This window comes from Anopheles stephensi, chromosome 3 (genome assembly GCF_013141755.1).
Source record: "Anopheles stephensi strain Indian chromosome 3, UCI_ANSTEP_V1.0, whole genome shotgun sequence".
In the NCBI taxonomy this organism is placed as follows: Eukaryota; Metazoa; Arthropoda; class Insecta; order Diptera; family Culicidae; genus Anopheles; species Anopheles stephensi.
This window is the reverse complement of record NC_050203.1, coordinates 10,509,188-10,527,333: the sequence shown is the minus strand read 5'-3', so window position 1 is coordinate 10,527,333 and position 18,146 is coordinate 10,509,188. Positions and strand designations below refer to the sequence as shown.

General features: G+C 45.6%; 1 protein-coding gene across 2 annotated transcripts in view; it reads left to right on the top strand.

Annotated features, from left to right (window-relative positions):
* Positions 1-18,146, top strand: part of LOC118513138 (cyclin-dependent kinase 14) — a 117,452-nt gene that overhangs the window by 18,704 nt on the left and 80,602 nt on the right. The window contains exon 1 of one of the 2 annotated variants that reach the window (XM_036058564.1): positions 8,757-10,310. The exons of the other annotated variant lie outside the window; for it this stretch is intronic. Within the exon in view, the coding sequence (XP_035914457.1) occupies positions 10,280-10,310 (31 nt within the window). The 5' untranslated portion in view covers positions 8,757-10,279. Of the gene's footprint in view, positions 1-8,756; positions 10,311-18,146 lie in introns of those variants that run through there. 2 annotated transcript variants of the gene reach the window in all.

Sequence of the window (18,146 nt, the reverse complement as noted above, 5' to 3'; positions counted from 1 at the left end):
CTTAAGGATGAGATCATGAAGATAAAAAAATGTGGTGCTGGTGTGTGCCAACGCGAGATGAAAATGTTTGCACACTTTCCTTCTAGAGAGCAAAGAAAAAAGGAAGGATTAAATTTTCCTCCAAAAAAGAGGAGAGTGAAAAATTGGTTTGAAGTGCACTTCTGGCCGGTGCCGGTTTTTTTTCCAGAAGGTTCGAATCAAATTATCGGTGTGCAGTTCAGTGTCCTAAACCATGCCTTTGGACTGGTGCTTAGAAACGGGTGGGAAGCATAAAGGAATTTGCCACTCCTATCTAGAATGGTGGCTCGCTCATTACTCATCTTGAAACTTCATCATTTATGTCACGGTTCGTGGGAATGGCCATCGGTGATAGAGAAGGCTATTTTTCCTGAATCCAGTTAATATACTGTACGAGAGATAATGGATTGGATGTGGGTTTAAAAAAGAAAAATTTCCAGTAACAAAAATCTACTATGGTCTGTTCTTAGACTCAAAAAAGGGAAACTTTGAGCAAAAAGCTTCAAGCGTTATGTTTTATGGGTGGCATATGGACTCCGCGTTGGTTTCATATATTCAAAATGTTGAATTATAAGCTCCTAAACTGAAGACATTGGACAGGATAGTTGGTCAAGCTGCTAGTGGAATGCAGTAACGTTAGGCTAGGTCCTCAAGACGTCGTAGAAATAGTAGGGAAAAAATGAGAGGGAAGCGGAAAAAATAATAGGAAACTATAACAAGAAACAAAATGGGAAGGGAATCAAAACAAAAAGAAAATAAGGAAAATGAGAAAAAGAGTAAAAAGGCGAAAAAAAGAAAAGAGGAGAATGAAAAAGATGAAACAAGAAGAATAAAAAAGTAGAGGAGGAAAGATGAAAAAAGAAGAAAAAAAGAAGAAATAAGGACGAAAGATGGAAAAAGAAGAAAAAAAGAAGACAAAAGGACGAAAAAAGGAGGAAAAAAGGAAGAAAAAAAAAGCAGAAAAAAGGGAAGAAAAAGGAGAAGAAATATAAAAGATAGAATAGAAAAAGGAGAAGGAAAAATAGAATAGAAAAAACGGAAATAAATTTAAAAAAGATCAAAAATCTAGAAAAAAAGTGAAACAACAAGAGCGAAAGTAGAAAAAGGAAATGAATAAAAATAAAAATAGGAAGACGAGGGAAAAAATAGTGCACAAGTCGGTAAAAAATGGAAAAATAGGAAAAAATTTGAAAAAATAGGAAAACATAGGAATAAAAAAATAGGAAAACATAGCAAAAAATAGGAAAAAAAATAAGAAAACATAGGAAAAAATAGGAATAAATAGAAGAAAAACTGAAGAACAGATTTTCAAGTATTTTATCGTTTTTTTTGTTTTACAAGAAATCAGTTAACACCTTTGCTCTTCAAACCGCTGTATCATCGTATCACAATGATGCCTGCCAAACAATCAGGATTAATTATGCCCAACTGTCACACCGCATGAACCATTTCCCACTGACGTGTACACGCAACCACGAAGCTTTAAAATGCATAAACATGCTAATCGTATCGTATCAAAACTACATTAAATGTATTTAATTGTGACCGTCCCGACTGCAACAAATCGACCAACTTGTTCTAGTTATCGAGCGTCGTGAGTGTGTTTGTGTGTGTGGGTGACTGTGTCTGTGCCACCAGCACAATGTTGCTGGCGAGCCGAGAAAGCACTGTTCCGATATTGCAGTAGCGTGGTCGACTTGGGTGCCGATCACGTGCCGATGCAGCAACGGGCATTTAGCCCACGTTTCGTGTCACGTTTTTGGCACCGACCGATAGGTACGTGTGTTTAGGTGCGGTGGGACCTTCTGCTGTACGAGATCGATAAACTGTGTTGTGCTTCTTGCGTGTGTGTTGGTATCTGTGAACAATCGGCAGAACGGAAACACGAGGCACGTTCCACGGTTCTAATGGAAACAATTTTATTTTTGCTGCCTGTTTCCGTTTAGAGCTGCTTGGAGTTTTTTTTGTCAAACTGCAACACAATTCAACAAATAATAGTAAAAAAATAATTTGAAATTCTATAAGCAAAAAGCTTTGGATTTAAAACAACAAGTACAAGTCTTGAAGCTTTCTCAATTTTTAGCGTTAAGTTTAATTAGGCTGCAAAAAAACGAAAATAATTGTAATTTTCCAAACCAATTGAATGAGATGGTTATTAGATTGTACCAGACCATGCTAACTGAGCTTGTTGCTGTACATCACACCCGCGGTACCGAGCTTTACGCTGCACTTCGCACTTTTGCAGAATAAAATTAGCACCATCCAGGGTAGCGGTTGGCTGTGGCGCCCTTGGCCGGCCGAACCATTTAGAGGCTCCTTCGCGGTGCGCGGTAAAAAAGGGAATCCATTATGATACTTGGTGCGCCCCCTGGGCAGGAGACCCTCTAATAGCTTAATTATTGGCGACATGCCGCTAATTGGATCCATTTACATCTTACTGCACCGGCTGCGTCCTATGTGCGATGGAGCAAAGTGAGTGTCAAGTTTTTGGCGCACTTGGGAGACTTGGGTCTTGGCCCAGTTGTAAAAGTCTCCTCTTAAGTCTCCTCTAGTCCTGCAACTTTGTCTTGATGGAAGTTAAATGCTAGTACCATTGCTCACAGTATGACTTGGTGAGGAATTCCTCAAAATTTTGTGCGATGAATTCATATATTGCAGACAGTGTAAATTTGTACAGTGAGACTCTTTACGCGAATTATAAATACCTCTTTTTTGTCGAATTCGTGATCTATTTGCTCATTTTTTTGTTGGGTTAAAATAACAACTACAATGCGTCTGTACTCAATGTCAATACTTCAATGTCATATATTGAACGCATCGAGCGATATTATTCATGGCCAATACCTAACCCGTACGATAGGAAATCCCCATCCTAGTGCTTCCAGAGCTCACATGTCGTTCACATACACATCCGCTCAAGGATAGCGCGTAAATTCTTCTCCGTCTTTCAACACACCGGGCTGTGGAAGTCTCATCGTCAGAGGGAAGGAACTATTTTCTTTGGCGCATTGCACGTCAGTTGCACGTGCGGTTGCCTCCATCTCAGGGACTGCAGATGAAGATGGAACCCCATGGAGGTTGAGTTTGTTTTCACCTCCCTTTTGCGACTATTGCATATCGAGTGTGTCAACTCTTGAATGTGCAAAGATTGCTGCTGCTGCTGCGGAGTAAAGATGCGTACATTGTAAGGAAGCAGGAGGATCTTCGAGCGGGAGTTCAAACGAGGACGTCTGGGGACGATATTTTGCTTTGAAAAATCTCATTTACGTACGCAAACGTCTCGCCGCAGCTCGCGGCAGGCAATTACCATCTCACGCGCGCATCCGCGATCCATTCGGTTTGCGACGCACTCCCTGGATTGCTGCTGCTGTCTACAGTGGCCGGGTGATATTTACGCAAATGGATTTCCGATCGGGCTCGGGAGACGTTGCAGACGAAAAAAAAAGCATACTCCTGCTCCAGCCTAGGTTCTCGCACACACCACCACTCCAGCGCCCAGGTTCAATCACATTCAGCCGACGCACGGCGGGAAACTATTTGCATGCACGCGCGCATTCAGACGGAAATGGTAAATAGTATGTCGCATGCAAATGTGTGTCTGTTCCGGCCGTGTCTCTAGCTGTCACCCCTGTCTCTGGCCCCGTGGATGGAGTTAGGGAGTATCGTTTTCCGCGTACCGCGATCGGATACCGGATGGAGCTAGTCATGGATAGGTTGTAGTTTTCTTTTACGTTGGGGGTTTGCGGGTTTATTCAAAACTAAAACTTGCCTAGCTGATGTAACATTTTGCCAGTTGAAGGATTCTTTATGTAATCCTGGTTGAAGGCGTGGAAAATGAGGCTTCAAGATCGAGCTGGCTGGCTAAAATAAGACATACAATAAGATCAGTTTGTCAAGGACAGGACATTGTTCGGGCATCCAAAAATGGCAAAGTTGTAGAGCCACAAAAAAAGGAAGAGATAAATACATTTTATGCCGTCTGGAAAATACAATTTCTTTCCACTGAACTTTCTATACCCGACCTGTAGTGACTCGATACCGATAATGATCCATCGCTACTGCACTGTAAAAGAGCAGGTGCTGCTCAAGATATGGCAATTTAATATGCAAACAGCATCGGCTTACCGACTCTTTCGAGCACTAGCACCGGAATGTGTTGATCTGCAAAACTAAGAAGAGATTTTAGCACGTCTGCTCGCCAAATCGAAGGCGAGTCCTTGATCCCTTTCTGTGTTTTTTTGTTCGATGCACAGCCGGAAAGATATAGCCGTTTGTTTGCAAATTCTTGTACTAACCTATGTTTTATTGCTCTATTCCAGTGGTGTCCAGCTGTGGCAGCAATTCCGAAGCAACCTCCGTTGCATCCCCCATTTTATTTGCTTACAGTTTTCAATGCATAACAATGAGACGCGAATAGGAGAGGATAGGTTATGAAGAATTGTACAATGTTATGGTTCGTTTGTAAAAATTCTATGAATTTTGAGGCGTGATTTGTGTATCGCTATCTGATGTTTTCGACAAGGGTTTGAGCGAGATTTTTATAACGGAATTTCTCAGTAAACAACTATGTTATTATATTCCCACGTTAACTGTCAAACACGTCAAAGTCTATTAATAAGCCATCAATCGCTTCTTCATTCGCTTGGAAAATGCTGGAATGATATACTCCACCAAAATTGATGTACAACAGAAGTCACGTTAACTCCGACCACATGCAGTAAATAACGAACAGCGCCGCATCGTGCTATGTGTGCCCCCCCCACATGTATATATTTGCTCCCGTGGCCAATCGTGTGAGCATAGTGTTTTAATGGAAACACATTTTTTCCCTTACCAAAGTGAGTCGTTACTCATCTCGTTTCGCGCCCGGCAACGAATTGGTGCAATGTATCTTTTTTCCCCCCGTTTCGTTCTTAATTTGCCTCTCAAATAGAGCATACGCGGCAGCATTGTAGGTGGGTGTGTTCGCCCACCCACAACCACTTTGGCAAAAGCTGAAGAATGAACGCGATTGTTGCGTTTCACTCTCTATGCTCGTCGCGGTGGGCGATCAGTCAGTCGTGCCGTGCTGGTTTCTGGTTTGTGGGTTTAGGCTGCTATTGAATTTCATCGCACCGGGTTTCGATAAGCATGCTTTTAGAAGTTCGGTACAGCATGTGCCGAGGAATTGCTCATAATTGTTCCAGTTGGTAATACCGAACATGTGTATCTAATTGGTGACGCATGGAAATGGTTGATCCATGCCAATTACCCGCGTTGCCAATATTATTGCCCTTAAATTGTCCGTGACAGCTCGTTGAAGCAAATTAGATAAATCTGAAAATTTGATCATGATGGAGCAGTATTTATCAGTTCAAATACAAAATTGACTACTCATTGTATCTACTAGGCTGGTTTGTAAGACGCGCAGATAAACCATCGCGGGAATCTTGCCCCTATATGACAATGACAATGCAAAACGATTTCGGTACCGTGACGATGGTGTCTCACACGTTAAATCACACACCACAGTACCGTGCGCGCTCAGTGACATACATGCACGCACGACCATAGGAAAACCCCGTGTTTGGGCGACGGCTTCAACCGCCAAGCTGAGTGTACACTGCACCATAAACATAACATGCTCCCGGTGATTGTGCTTCATTGCAGTGGACGTTCTGTGACTTGGATGTTGCATGTTGAGCGACAGTATAAGAGGGAGAGAGAGAGAGCCCGACGTGCCCCATGTCCGCAAGTCAACACCAGAAATCCCGCGTGTCCCGTATCGTGTGCATAGTTCGATGTACCGCGCCGCGCTGTCGATTGGTCGTGTGATGGAGGTTTATTTTTAATTTGTGACTATTTTTAAAACATCGCCAAATCGAGAGAGAGGAAGAACGCCAACCAGTGCACAATAAAATAAACTCACAGTGTGGTCTGCTCCTGGTGGGAAACGAGGGTAAAATTGGAAAAAAACATTGTTTGCAAAAAAGGGGGGGTGAAACAGTAGAAACATTAAAAAACAAAACAAACAGCTCAAACAAAACAAGAAAAACTAGTGGATAACCGCGTTGTCCACGGTGTGTGCATGATTGTGTGTTTTGGTTTGGTTCAATCGAGGTAATTGTAGAGTAGGTCGTGATGCGGCGGCAAATGGTTGACAAATGGGTTTATGCATGCACGCCATATACTGTACGAGGAACAGGATAGTGTGTTTTATTGTGTATCATACGGAAGATAGTAAGCGTTGTATGGAAAGCAAATTATACGTTAAGCTTGCAGGTGATTGACAATGTAAAACAACGTGATAAGGTGTTTGCAGTACAGCAAAAGCACGTGTTGTTTTATGGGTCTTTTAACTGATTTTTTTATTCGATTTTCACCTCTCAATGGGCTTAAGTCCTAATTTTTTGTTCCTTTTTGTCCTGTAAAAAATAAATTTTATTTAAGATTTTTATGTTATTTTTTTCCTGTTTAATATTTGCTTTAATTTATTGTTATGAACGACGTAAAGTTTATTTGTATTAGTTTTCTGATTGAGTTACCATTCCAGATTAATTTATACATTTATATTTTATTTAAATATAGCTTAAGATGATCCTTGATCTTAATATAAATTGTAATTGACTTGAATTTGTTCCATGTTTCAATAGTCAGGCAAATACAGTTAATTTAGGGAATATTTATTACTCTTGCATTTGATATCGTACCTTCACATAAACTCTCACAAAATACAATTTAAATGATTCATTTGTTTGTTATAATTTTTTTCTATAATTTTTGTTCCTTGAGTTATTCGATTCAGGATGGAAAATCCCTGACAAATGTAAAGCCCTATGTACTTGTACTAACAAGCCGTTTCAATAAAAAAAAATTGACATGATTTTAGTAACATTAGCCGTTGCTCCACTTGTAAACGTGCCACCGCATAAACACATATTTTACATATCTATGATTTCACCTATGTAGCCGTAAGTTTGCCGCTCCTTGTAAAAATAAAATACTTGAGGAAAATAACGACACACACACAGGCTTCAAGAGCGGAAGGAAGAAAAAAATAACAAGACACAAATCTTGAATACCCTCCATTATTCTACGGCAGGACCACACAATGCTCCATAATTCATCACTCGCTCCCTATCCTAATTTATGCACATCCAAATCAGTTTTGATGAGCTGCAGGTGTGCTGTGCGAGCGAAAGAGAGAGAGAGGGAGAGAACACCTTCTTCGTCCCGACACGCAAAACACGCGTCCTCAGATTTTGTCCTTTTGTCCAGGGGGATGAGTGTGTTTTGCGCTGGGTTTGTTTGGGGTCATGTGTGAGAGTCCTGTTTTAACGAATCTCGTCTAGTCGGAAGGTCACATGCCGCCATGTCACATTGTGATGCTATGCGTGCGTGAATTATAGGCGGCGACCCGGTGAAAAACAGTCTCCCGGAATCGAGTGTTTTCTTAACGCACAGAGTTTCTTTACCCCCCAAAAAAAAAAACTTGTTTTGTGGTGCAAGTTCCTACGTCATGATTTCAGGTTCAATTCCGTAACAGTGGAACTCACCCAGCGACTAACGCACACTCACAAAACATCCAGTCTCAGAGCACTACCCACACCCAGCGTCGTGTGCCCTTTTGAGGGAGGGAACAGGCCTATCGAGCGGACGTTGGGAGGTTTTGGGAGGTCGCGCTTAGAAAAGGATGTTACGTTGGCTGTGAATGTGTGTAGGCTAACTCACACACACACACACACACACACACACACACACACACACACACACACATACCAAGAAGAATTCTCGCCCGTGTCTCGTCGTCACGTCAGGCCCAGGCAGAGGCCGAGTTGTGGCGGGAGCAAGGGTATCTCCTTGCCTGGGAATCTCGTCGAGATGATTCATAATATGCGCCCTGTTGTGCCCTACTTGAACTTCGGCCGTTCGTACGCGTTTGCCACAGACGCGCATACAACCGTGTGCGAGAGGGCGAGTTCTCTCACTCACTTGGGAGTTATGCTCGGTGGAGAGTAATGCTGGTTCGGTATGTTTTGGTGCTTTGTTTTGCTCATTCGTTTAGTACGTTAGTAACAAACAACCGCGTGGGTGATAGACGACACGGTGGGAGAACATGTTTTATGCAGAGCATTAGAGTTCCGAGAGAGCCAGAGGGAGAGAGAACGACCGCCGAGAGTAAACGGATAGCAAACGGCGAGAAAAAAGCATAGAAAGCCGAGGGGTCCAACGATGCAACTCGGTGGCATCAGTGTTGTTTATCGGATTCTATTCGTATACTTCGGACCAAAACTTTGAGCCTGATATGTTCCAGATTATGATTTAAAGTTGATATAGTTGGATTCAAAAATAGTCTCAACAATCACATCTACTTCGTCTAAAACGCCATTCAAATTTATTCAACCAGAACAATGAACGCTCCTTTATCATCTTGAATACCATTCCTTTTTTCGCCGTATGCGGCTCAAGAATTAATTCCGAGGCCTACCGTTTCCATTCACTTCGCAACGCACGGAAACGCACACTCTTACTTTCTAACACCCCTTAAAAAACAAAAAGCCACCCCATTGCTGCTGCTCCGGGTGGTTCGCTCGATTCCGCTCTCGCTCTCGCTCTCTCTCGGCACGGAACGCGTGCAACGGCAGTACTGAGCTAGTATTGGTAACGCCACCGGACGCAAGGCGTCGGCGGACGTGTGTGGGCCAAGCCAAGCAGTTGCAGCATACCGAGAGCGCGCCCGAGACTTACTCACTCAGTTCAATCTTGGTCTTTCTGCAGCTTCGTTCGCGTCCGTGACGTGCAGCGACAAAGGCTTCTTCCTTTCGCAAAACGAGGGGCGAATCAGTAAAACCGCGTTCTCGGGTGTCCAAGAGTGTCCGGTCGTTCAGTTCCGAAGTTGCGGAGGTGTTGTTGTGCGTGTACTACTGAAGGAGTATTGGCGGGCATTTCTGGCAAGCTAGGTGACATCAGAACACGGGTTGACAGCTGCAAGTCCACCAATTCCAGTGAGCTAGAGCATCCGGGGGGGAGGAATCGAATCGGACACTACTGTGCTGAGCTGTGGAACGCACCAGGCACAAAAAGAGTTCCAACAAAACTTGTTGATCAGAGTTCCTTGATTGGGTGAATAACGCAGAACCACCACCACCAGCGCCTGTCTGCCTTGTGGTGGCTCCCCGCGATCGCGAGTGTCTAGCGTGGTTTCGCCTACATCTGGTCCAACTTTGATTCGGTGTGTCTTGCCATACTGTCCGCGGTGAACTTCATATCGGCTTGCGGCTTGAGAGGCTTGCGGTGATTAATTAGAATCTGGTCCAGAACACAGTACGCAACTACCCCGGGGGGTGGGAACTGCTGTCCGGAATCGATTGAAAATCAAACCCGACCCGTGGGTGTGTGTGCGTCATTCATTACCTGACCTAGACTGCGGTTCGAAGCTCTTGAAATTTTGGCTCCAAACTTTTTCCTGGGGAGTGTCGGGGTTTTTTTTACTCAGATTATGCGAAATTAAAGCATATTTAAAGTGATCTACGCTGTGAAAGGTGCTTTTAGCAGTGGAGCTTTAATTGGTGGGATTTGTGAACGACGAGAAGCCAACCTTTTCCAACCAAATCGCTGTGCATTTATGAAGCCCCAGCTATTAATTGTACGTGTGTTTGTGAATGGTGTGTGCTTGCCGTAACAAGTGCGTAAAGAGGCTTTGAAGTGCGTTTCCCGGTGCGTTAGCGTGAGCGTGTGTGTGAGAGAAGTCGTTGCACGCGCCACATAACGGCTAGGGTGACTTGTGTCGCAAGTGTCGTCCTGTGTAATAATAATCCTCACCGTAGGGAAGCTGCCAAAGGGAGGGCAAAACCGTTTCCGTGATTTCGTAATACTTCCCTTTTGCAATCAGTCGGACGCAATACCAAGGGTGGTGTGCGTACCTATAACCCCTGATAGCTCTGCAGCAGACAGGAGGGTAGCGCAGGTCCTGCCATCGACGGCAAGGTGTCCTCAGTTTGCGTGTATGAGTGTGTGTGTGTGCCCTATCGTACGTTCGTGTTTGTGTGCCACAGTTAAAGTTTCACCCAGGGTAGTGATTTCCTGATTGTGGAAAATTGGTTTTCCCCCTACTGGTTGGTTTCGGGCGGCAAAGTTAGCGTGCACCGAGAAAAAAGGGGTCGTACTGAATATTATCGTGGCCCAGTCATTGCCAGTAGTAGCAGCAGCAGCAGCAGCAGCATTTTGTCACACCTCCATCCGTTGGATCCGTCCACAATAATCCGCCAGAATTGAGCCGCCTATGTACATCAAGAAGGACCCGAGAAAGGAAGGTACGTTAACGGCGCCTGTGGAAAGCTGGAAAACCTCCTGGTTTTTGTTTTTGGAAAAAACTCCAAAATAAAAGAAGAAGGAGAAAAAAAAACCTCCAAACGGCAGCTCTTGTACTCGTACTCGTACTGGAAGATAAAGTTTAAGCATGCTCCGGAAACGTACACCACTGGCTCACGCTTTGCGGAACCTTACACCCGGAGGATGGGGCATTCCCCCTTTTTTCACCCGAAGTATAGATTAGAATTTTCTCCATCCAGGGGGTGGATTTGTTTACAATTTGTTCGTGCAGCTTGCGCTGTGCTGTAGCTGTGTTCGAAACGCTGGACGCGCTGGATGATGTGCCTGCGATTTGAATATTCTCGCATTCTGCCGTTTGAACCACCGGATCGCCCTTTTGTTTATCCTATCGACCGGGTCGACTGAACTACTAGTACTGTGGTCGGCGAACGGCTAACCGCGCTCCAGTTATGGTTAAACTCTACCACCAGACACCATCTAATTGAACGGACGCAGAAGTTCATCTGTGCGGTGCGAACAGATGTCGGTAATGTCTGTATGTTGTAAATTCGCCGTTTTTTGTACATTTAGAGTATCATGATAGAAATGCTCTGAGAGTATGAGGATTTATCTAATAGTCGTACCGCTGATGGTAATACATTTGAATAGGTTTAGTTCTTAAAGCATAAATTGAGAACCCTAAATTATTCTTCAATCAAATATAGACCTTGACAACTCTTGGAGATTTGAACAGTTCAAGAACTTCGAGCTATATTTTGTATGTGTCAAGCGAAGAAATCCCGAATATTTCCTCACAGACACAACCCAACCCAGCGCGTAGATCTCGTAGAATTGAGCACGGTGTGGTGCCATGCTGCGGATTCTAAAATCTTCCGGGTTCACCACCGGTCATACAATCATGCTCGATCAGTCCGTGCAACCTGCCGGCCAAGTGTTCGGCGAGGGCTGTGGTTTGGTGCAAGTATATCGCGGTACTCCTCTTCGCACACCGCCCAATGGCCCGACACTGGCCGCGTACCACAATCGATTAAACGAGATAATTTCCTCCATTGTGTGTGTGTGGTGGTGGTGAAACTCTACAGTGTGTGTGTGTGCGGAGTGACTTAAGAGCATCTGTGAAACCGCAAAGCTATCACGCATTTGCTACGGCTGCTCTACGGCATGCCTCTCGTTGCGAAAGCGTCCAGAGTTGTTCACCACAGCGAACCGAGAAGACGTTCCAGCGTTCCTACGTCTTGCATTGTCCGGCGAGTGAATTCTGCAGCCATCAGGAGTGGGCCCACTCGAACGGCTGCAAAGGTGAGAATTCCATGCAAAAGCGAGTGATCCACCGAGGGGGATTCCGCTTGCATTAAGATTCTGTGCGAGCGTGTGTGATGCTCTTGATATGCTTAACAGCTCAGCTGGTTCTGAGGCATTCCCCCCCCCTTGGCTGTTGTTGTATGCGTTAAACGGCGAAGAAGTGATTCTAGCGACGGCCTGGCGGGACCCTGAGCGGGTCGTTGAACATTGAACTCAACCTTGCTCACCTTAGCCAGCCGTTTTGCCACCGGGCGTGAACGGACGTGGCGTCGCTGTTGCTGGGCCACACGAGAGATCTCTGTGAGAGTGTGTGTGTGTGTGTGGTTTGTTGGAAGAAGTAGCCTCGGCAAAGCTTTGCAAGGTTTCGGGTTTTGTTGAGACTTCTTGTCCTTCCGTCCAGGTGGCGAAAGCTCATCAGCATAATAAAACCAAACGTTCGTATGCATGCATGGGTTTGTTTTTGTGTGTGCCTCTCACGTTAGTTCTTCTCCCTTTCAACGGGTGCAACACCGAGCAGAACTTCCCCCGGGGGAGGGTGGGCGGAGCAGAAAAAAAGGCCGTGTGAAAAGTGACAGCTAAAGAAGCATTCTTTTTATGCGCCGAAGAAGCGTTGGTAGCATTTATGCGCTTTGATCGTCTTGCGGGCTCGTGTATTTGCTTTGCCAGAAAGAACAAGAAGCTCCGGAACAGTCTTAGCCCGGGACTATGGATACGGCGGATCGTATAACTTTATTACTCGGCCCTCGAGGGAAACGAACGGCGTCGGCGTCATTTCGAACTTTACGACCTATAAGTTCTGTGACCTGAGAGACCCGGTGATGCTTCGAGATCATCGATTGTCCAGTGGCGGGCAGCGCTCACGTCCCACCGCCACAGACGCCGCCCTCGATCCGAGCTGCTTCCGGCGTTGAAATGAATATCTTAACATAGTTTATTGTGAGGTTATTTGAAAGGCAGACAGTTGTAATGTACTTTTGCCGAACTCTTGCCTGCAGCTTAACTATTGCTGATGTGCTTTGAATACGTTGAAGTCAAAAACATTAAACCTTTATGTATTCGTGCTCGATCGTAAATCACTAAACCACACTGACACAAACGTGAGCACTGCTGTTCAATTTCGATGTGCATTTATGAGACTGCAAAATTTTGCAATTAATTTTCCGTTTTCTGGATGTCTGGTAAAAGGGAGTTAACTATCGTAATGGGGGGGAGTCCACCCAATTAATACCATTCCGTTTTCGTTGGACGGTCACGGGCAACCGACAAAGGCATCAAAAAGCTGCATCCGTTATGATGGTGACGATTATCGTCATTTCGAGAAGGTAGATCGGCCCGATGTGACGATTTCCGGTGGGCCTCCCGATGCATAAAGTGCTGTTTTATGTTACTGTGACCGTTGCTCTCCGCCTTTTTTATCGGTACGGATTATTGGCGTTGTACTTTATTTCTTTCAACTACAATCCCTGTTTTAATGAATGGGAGAAAATGGTCTGTTAAATTGTGCAACATAAAGTTTTGCTGCCTGGTGGTTGAGCTGAGATGAGTGCCATTCAGCCGGGTGCTGGTGAATGGCAAATTCATATTGGTATGATTAATGAGGAGGATAATTTACACTAGGGGGTAACGAAAAAAAGCTTTTGCCTTTGGTGTATGGATGCCTCCCTCACTCGAGACGACGATGCATTCATTGACGCACTGGCTCAGTACTGGTTGGGAGGACTTTTTCTCTCTGCACCCAGTAGTATACATGCGCATCAGTCTGCTAATTGAACGTCTAATTAAAGCTAATCTATTTCGTCCGCGCGATATTGCTGTGTGCCGTTGGTGGTGGCCGTTTGACAAGAAGCGCTCTGCACTAGAGCTGCCGTAGCAGCAACATACCCGACCGAGGCACCCGAGGAGGATAATTATGTGCAAGAAGCGCTAATGAGTGGGTACACAGAAGGATCCCGGGATGAGTTTTTTTTTGTGTGCGAAAAGTTGTTTTTACTGTCCCTTTCATTATCGTTTTGGAGCCGTGGTCTAGACTTCCACCATATTCTAATTGATTTAGTATAAACTATCACATCTCGCTAACGAAGGTCGAGCGAGAAGCAAATTCATCTAACTAGTAGTAGCTTATAGTTGGATATATTAGATGGAGCATGAAAATTGGACCATCAGCCCTTACACACGCGTTTTTAGCTTCGCACGGAAATCGGAACGCCATTTTGTTATCTGCCATCTCGCGAATCGGCCTCAGCCGCCTCGCCAAGAGACTCCGCTTTCGTGGATGGGCAACCGCTGGTTGATTAACTTGTCTGTTCGCAAGCAGATCGTGTTCTCGTTTTTCGCTTCCCTTGTCCGCACAGTAGCTTTCCAATGGATTAGAGAGATTGTAGTTGTCCGTTGTGTTTTATTCCTACAGTGAAGCTGTAACGCTCCAACTCCAATATTGGATAGTTCCGATACGGTGCGGAATTGCCACTGACCGCAAACTCATCGATAACTGCGCGCGAAACGCGAATCACGATCAATTACTGTTACTGCTGCTGGTTCCAATCAGCATATGGTCTCAGCAGATCGTCTTGTGCCTTCTGCTTTTTTTGGCTTGCTTTTGCACCATCGTCGTTAGTCTGTCGGTTTGCTTCAGCATCTCTGACATAATGAAACTGTGGATCATCCTCATCATCCGTCCTGTCTCGCGTCCTCCGTACACTTTCATCCACCATCTTTCGACGCTATTTGATTTGCAATTTCGTTCAGTAATGGCTCATAATCATCATTAGGCGCCCGTCCCGCCTCGCGCTGGACTTTCGGCAATTCGTTTCGTAACGCAACGAATGCTGGTCGTGCTAACTGCTGCCCTACTTTGCGTTACCACTCCAGCGGTTTGCTGGATGAACGAGCTTCCGAAAAATCTACCTTCCCCCCGAAAGTACCTCCGCAATTCAATTTCAATCGGAGGCTTCGACTTTTTTTTTTTTTTCGACGCACGTGTTGCATAAGCAAATTGGCGACTTTGGGAGATTCGTTGCTGATGACCTATGAAGTTCAAGCTGTTGCCGTTCCGATTTAAACTCGCGATACAATCCAAAGCTCATTGTACAACAATTTTATTAGACGTACGCTAAAACAAGTCATAAATAGGTCTTACGATGCTAATAAGATCTAATGCTGCCGCGGGGGAGCCTCTAATGTCCCGTCCCTTCCGGCATCGGTATCAGCTGGAACATTTTATCCGGATTCTCCGGCATGACGCCGACGTGTTGCGTTTCCTGTGTGGCACAAACTTCATCGTGGCTGCGCTTCATCAACCGTACGATCGTTTCCTTCGGTTCGCACACGTAGATCTTCTTCTCGACCAGTACGTACCCACCGCAGCCACAGCTTCCACCGCCCGGCTGGCCCTCGGTCGCATACCTGTTGTACACGTTTCGCTTCTGATGCTGCGGTATGGCGTTGTCCAGCTCGGAGGGTTGGGGCAGATCTTCCGGTCGTGGTGCCGTCTCGAGCTCCACCTCCATCAGCGAGGTTTGCTCGGGTGACGCGTTTGATGTGGCTGAATGTTGCTGCGGTTCCGTTTTGGTGGTATGCTGCACTGGCGCACTATTCCCACCGGCTGGTGACGTGTGTGGAATCGGCGATCCAACACCGGCACCACCATCATTGACTGCTTTTTGCTGTTGTGGTGGTGTTTTTTTGGGTAGCTTTGCTGGCTTTTGTTGCTGGAGCGGTAAAGGGACGGGCAGGGGTTGGGCGGATGTTGGCAGCTGTTGCACCTGTGCCTGGGCTAGTGGTGTTGGGTTCGCCTGAGGAGTTGTCAAGTATGTGGTCGCTTGGGGCAGAACAGTTTGTCCAGTGCGTTTGACAATCGTCACCTCCTCGGAGCTGTCAAAGTCCTGCATACCGTACGCGTATGGCGCTGGCGGGAGGTCCCGCTGGATGAAGACTGGATTGGTAGGACTTGCCGTGGAAAGGCTAACCAGCGCACCGATAAAAAGTGCCGCACGGAATCCATAGCTTCGGGCAGCTGTCTTCTGGCTGCGGTACTTCCCCGTGTGCTGCATCTTGGCGGACTCCATTGGGGCACGTTATTGTTGCAGCACTTGCACCGTGACAATGTGGAGCATCGTCCTACGAGACCATCTTTAAATATGGGGCCACCATTTTCGGTGCATTGTTACGAACGCAACACCCGGCTGCTGATAAAAGCCGTTCAGCTAATCTACTGTCTTTTGCTCATTGTTGGTTAGACAACTCGTCGAATGCGGCAGCTCAATCGCACTCGCTCTCTCTTTCGCCCCGATTTGAATCGTTTTGTAACGAACGGGCTGCACTTATCTATGTCGCGCAAACGTCGTACCACGCGGTGCGCGCGGTATGTGCGTGGTAAACGTGTCATTTATGCGTGCACCTGTACGAAAGCTTTTCCTTTTTTGCTGAGGCTCGGCCTCTCTCTCTCTCTCTCTCTCTCTCTTTCTCTCGGTGTCCGATTGACGAAGCGATGATGATGCAACAGCATTGGTTGCCACCGGTTCGAAGCACTTGAAGCGACTTCGTGTCCCGTGCGAAGCAATCTGCCACAGCAAGGTGGCGACCGGGTGGATTAATGTGTGTCTAAATCGCGACCGTGTGTTTTGTAGGTGTCTTGAAAATGGTTGCATACTTCGGCGTTAATCGCACTGTGAGTGTTGTGGTATTTTTTTTCGGATGAAATATGACTCGTCCACACACTGCACTTGGCGAACTGTTTATTGGAAGTGCAGGTCAGGTGTTGGCCAGCTGTAGTTGCGTAATGAGAGCTTTGATAAGGATGTCTTTAGATTGCGAAAAGTTTGGTTATGCTTCGATGTTGTTTATAGTATGAGAGACAGGTGGTTTCATGCTCGGAACGACAAAAATCTTGTTCCAAGAATTTCATTCACTCAAACGTCATGCTTTGGAAGTAGTTTAGTGTATTATGTTTTAAACAAAAGGTATAAAAAATTTAACAAGATGAACTACTTCAAATCTACCCGTATTTACTAAACAAACAAATAAATCAGCCTTTGTTTGTGTTTCGTGTCATGCCTGCCCAACAATCGCGATGAGCTTATCAGTCCCTTCACACCTCATTTAGTTTCCCTCGTTGTTGGGTCAGCGAGTTGAAGGTCTATGCTTGAATCATTTCCATCAGGACCGTTTTTTTTTCGATTTACTGTGAAACAATTATGAGTCATAAAACAAAATCTTATCACTCGGGCTGTTGTTTGGTGATAATCGATGCGACTGTACTTTGACGGCGTTTCAACTGCAGCTGTAAAGGTTCAGAAATCATGCACCCGGAGTAACGACGATGGTGAGCCTCTGTGGCGATGTACAACCATCACAATATCCGAAAACGTGGTCAATAAACACGTTTTGCTAGCTTCTAGTTAGAGTTCTCGTTGCAAGGTTTATCTGTTCGCACATCATCTCCAGTCCAACTCATGGAGCACCGCTTATGTCCGGGTTCGCATTCGAGGTTCTCTCTGCCGCTCGGACATTCGCTGCATTGTTCTAATAATGAAGGAATCTCACAGCAAAAGTGGACAGCTAGCGCATAAGCTTACTGTTCAGCAGGCAAAATTTTCACAATTGTCAGGGCGATAGCTATCAGTCCCGTCCATCAGTGAGGGGAGCCAGTTGGCCAGCAAGTCATTTGCTGCTGTCGGCGAACTCCATTCCCAACGATGCGCCATATTTAATTAAAGCTAGTTACCACAGCTAGTGTGTGTGTGTGTTTTTTTCTTCTTCGAAGTAGCAGCTCTAGCACATCGTGACAGAGTCGTGATGAGTAAGATTTGTTGCTTGCTGATCGTTTAAGGTTCTCGTGCGATATCAACGGCTTGTGCTTCCCGCACAGTCAACAAGTAATCGTGTGCATCGCCCTTCGCGTGGACACAAAAGGGATCGTTAAGAATGGAGACGTGATAAGAGAAAGCTTAATAGCGTGCCTCAGTCCGCTTGTGCCTTCAAGAACCTTTACTTTGACATCTTTACTCGCACTGCAGAGTGGTGAAGGAGGAAAAAAGTGGAGCGAGAGATGAGGAAAACAGGCTACTTATTATCACTTTGCTTGTCCACGAGCAGGGTAGCACTGTAACAAGTGTCCATCTTCAGGCCGGTGTCGATCAAACAGGAAGCCATTTTCCAGATGTCTTCTCCTCGAGCGATACGCTTGCTCTAAGTGGGATTTGACCGAGGCATCGCGGCACTTGAAGCGTACTCGCGAGCTGAAGAACATTGATTGAAGTTTGCAAAACCATTCTTCTTTCATCACGCAGCCGCATACACACACACACACACACAATTCGCACACTTCGGTTGACCGATAATGCCGGATGGAGCTTGACAAACGAACCGGACTATGAAGCAACTAACTAACTGATGATGATGATGATGATGGCGATGATTCGCTTCATAGCACCTAAACGTTTCCGCTTTCGAGGGCATTTTTTTCGTTCTGTTGTTGCATCAACGGTAATTGTGTGCTGTCAGGGTTTTTTTCTGCA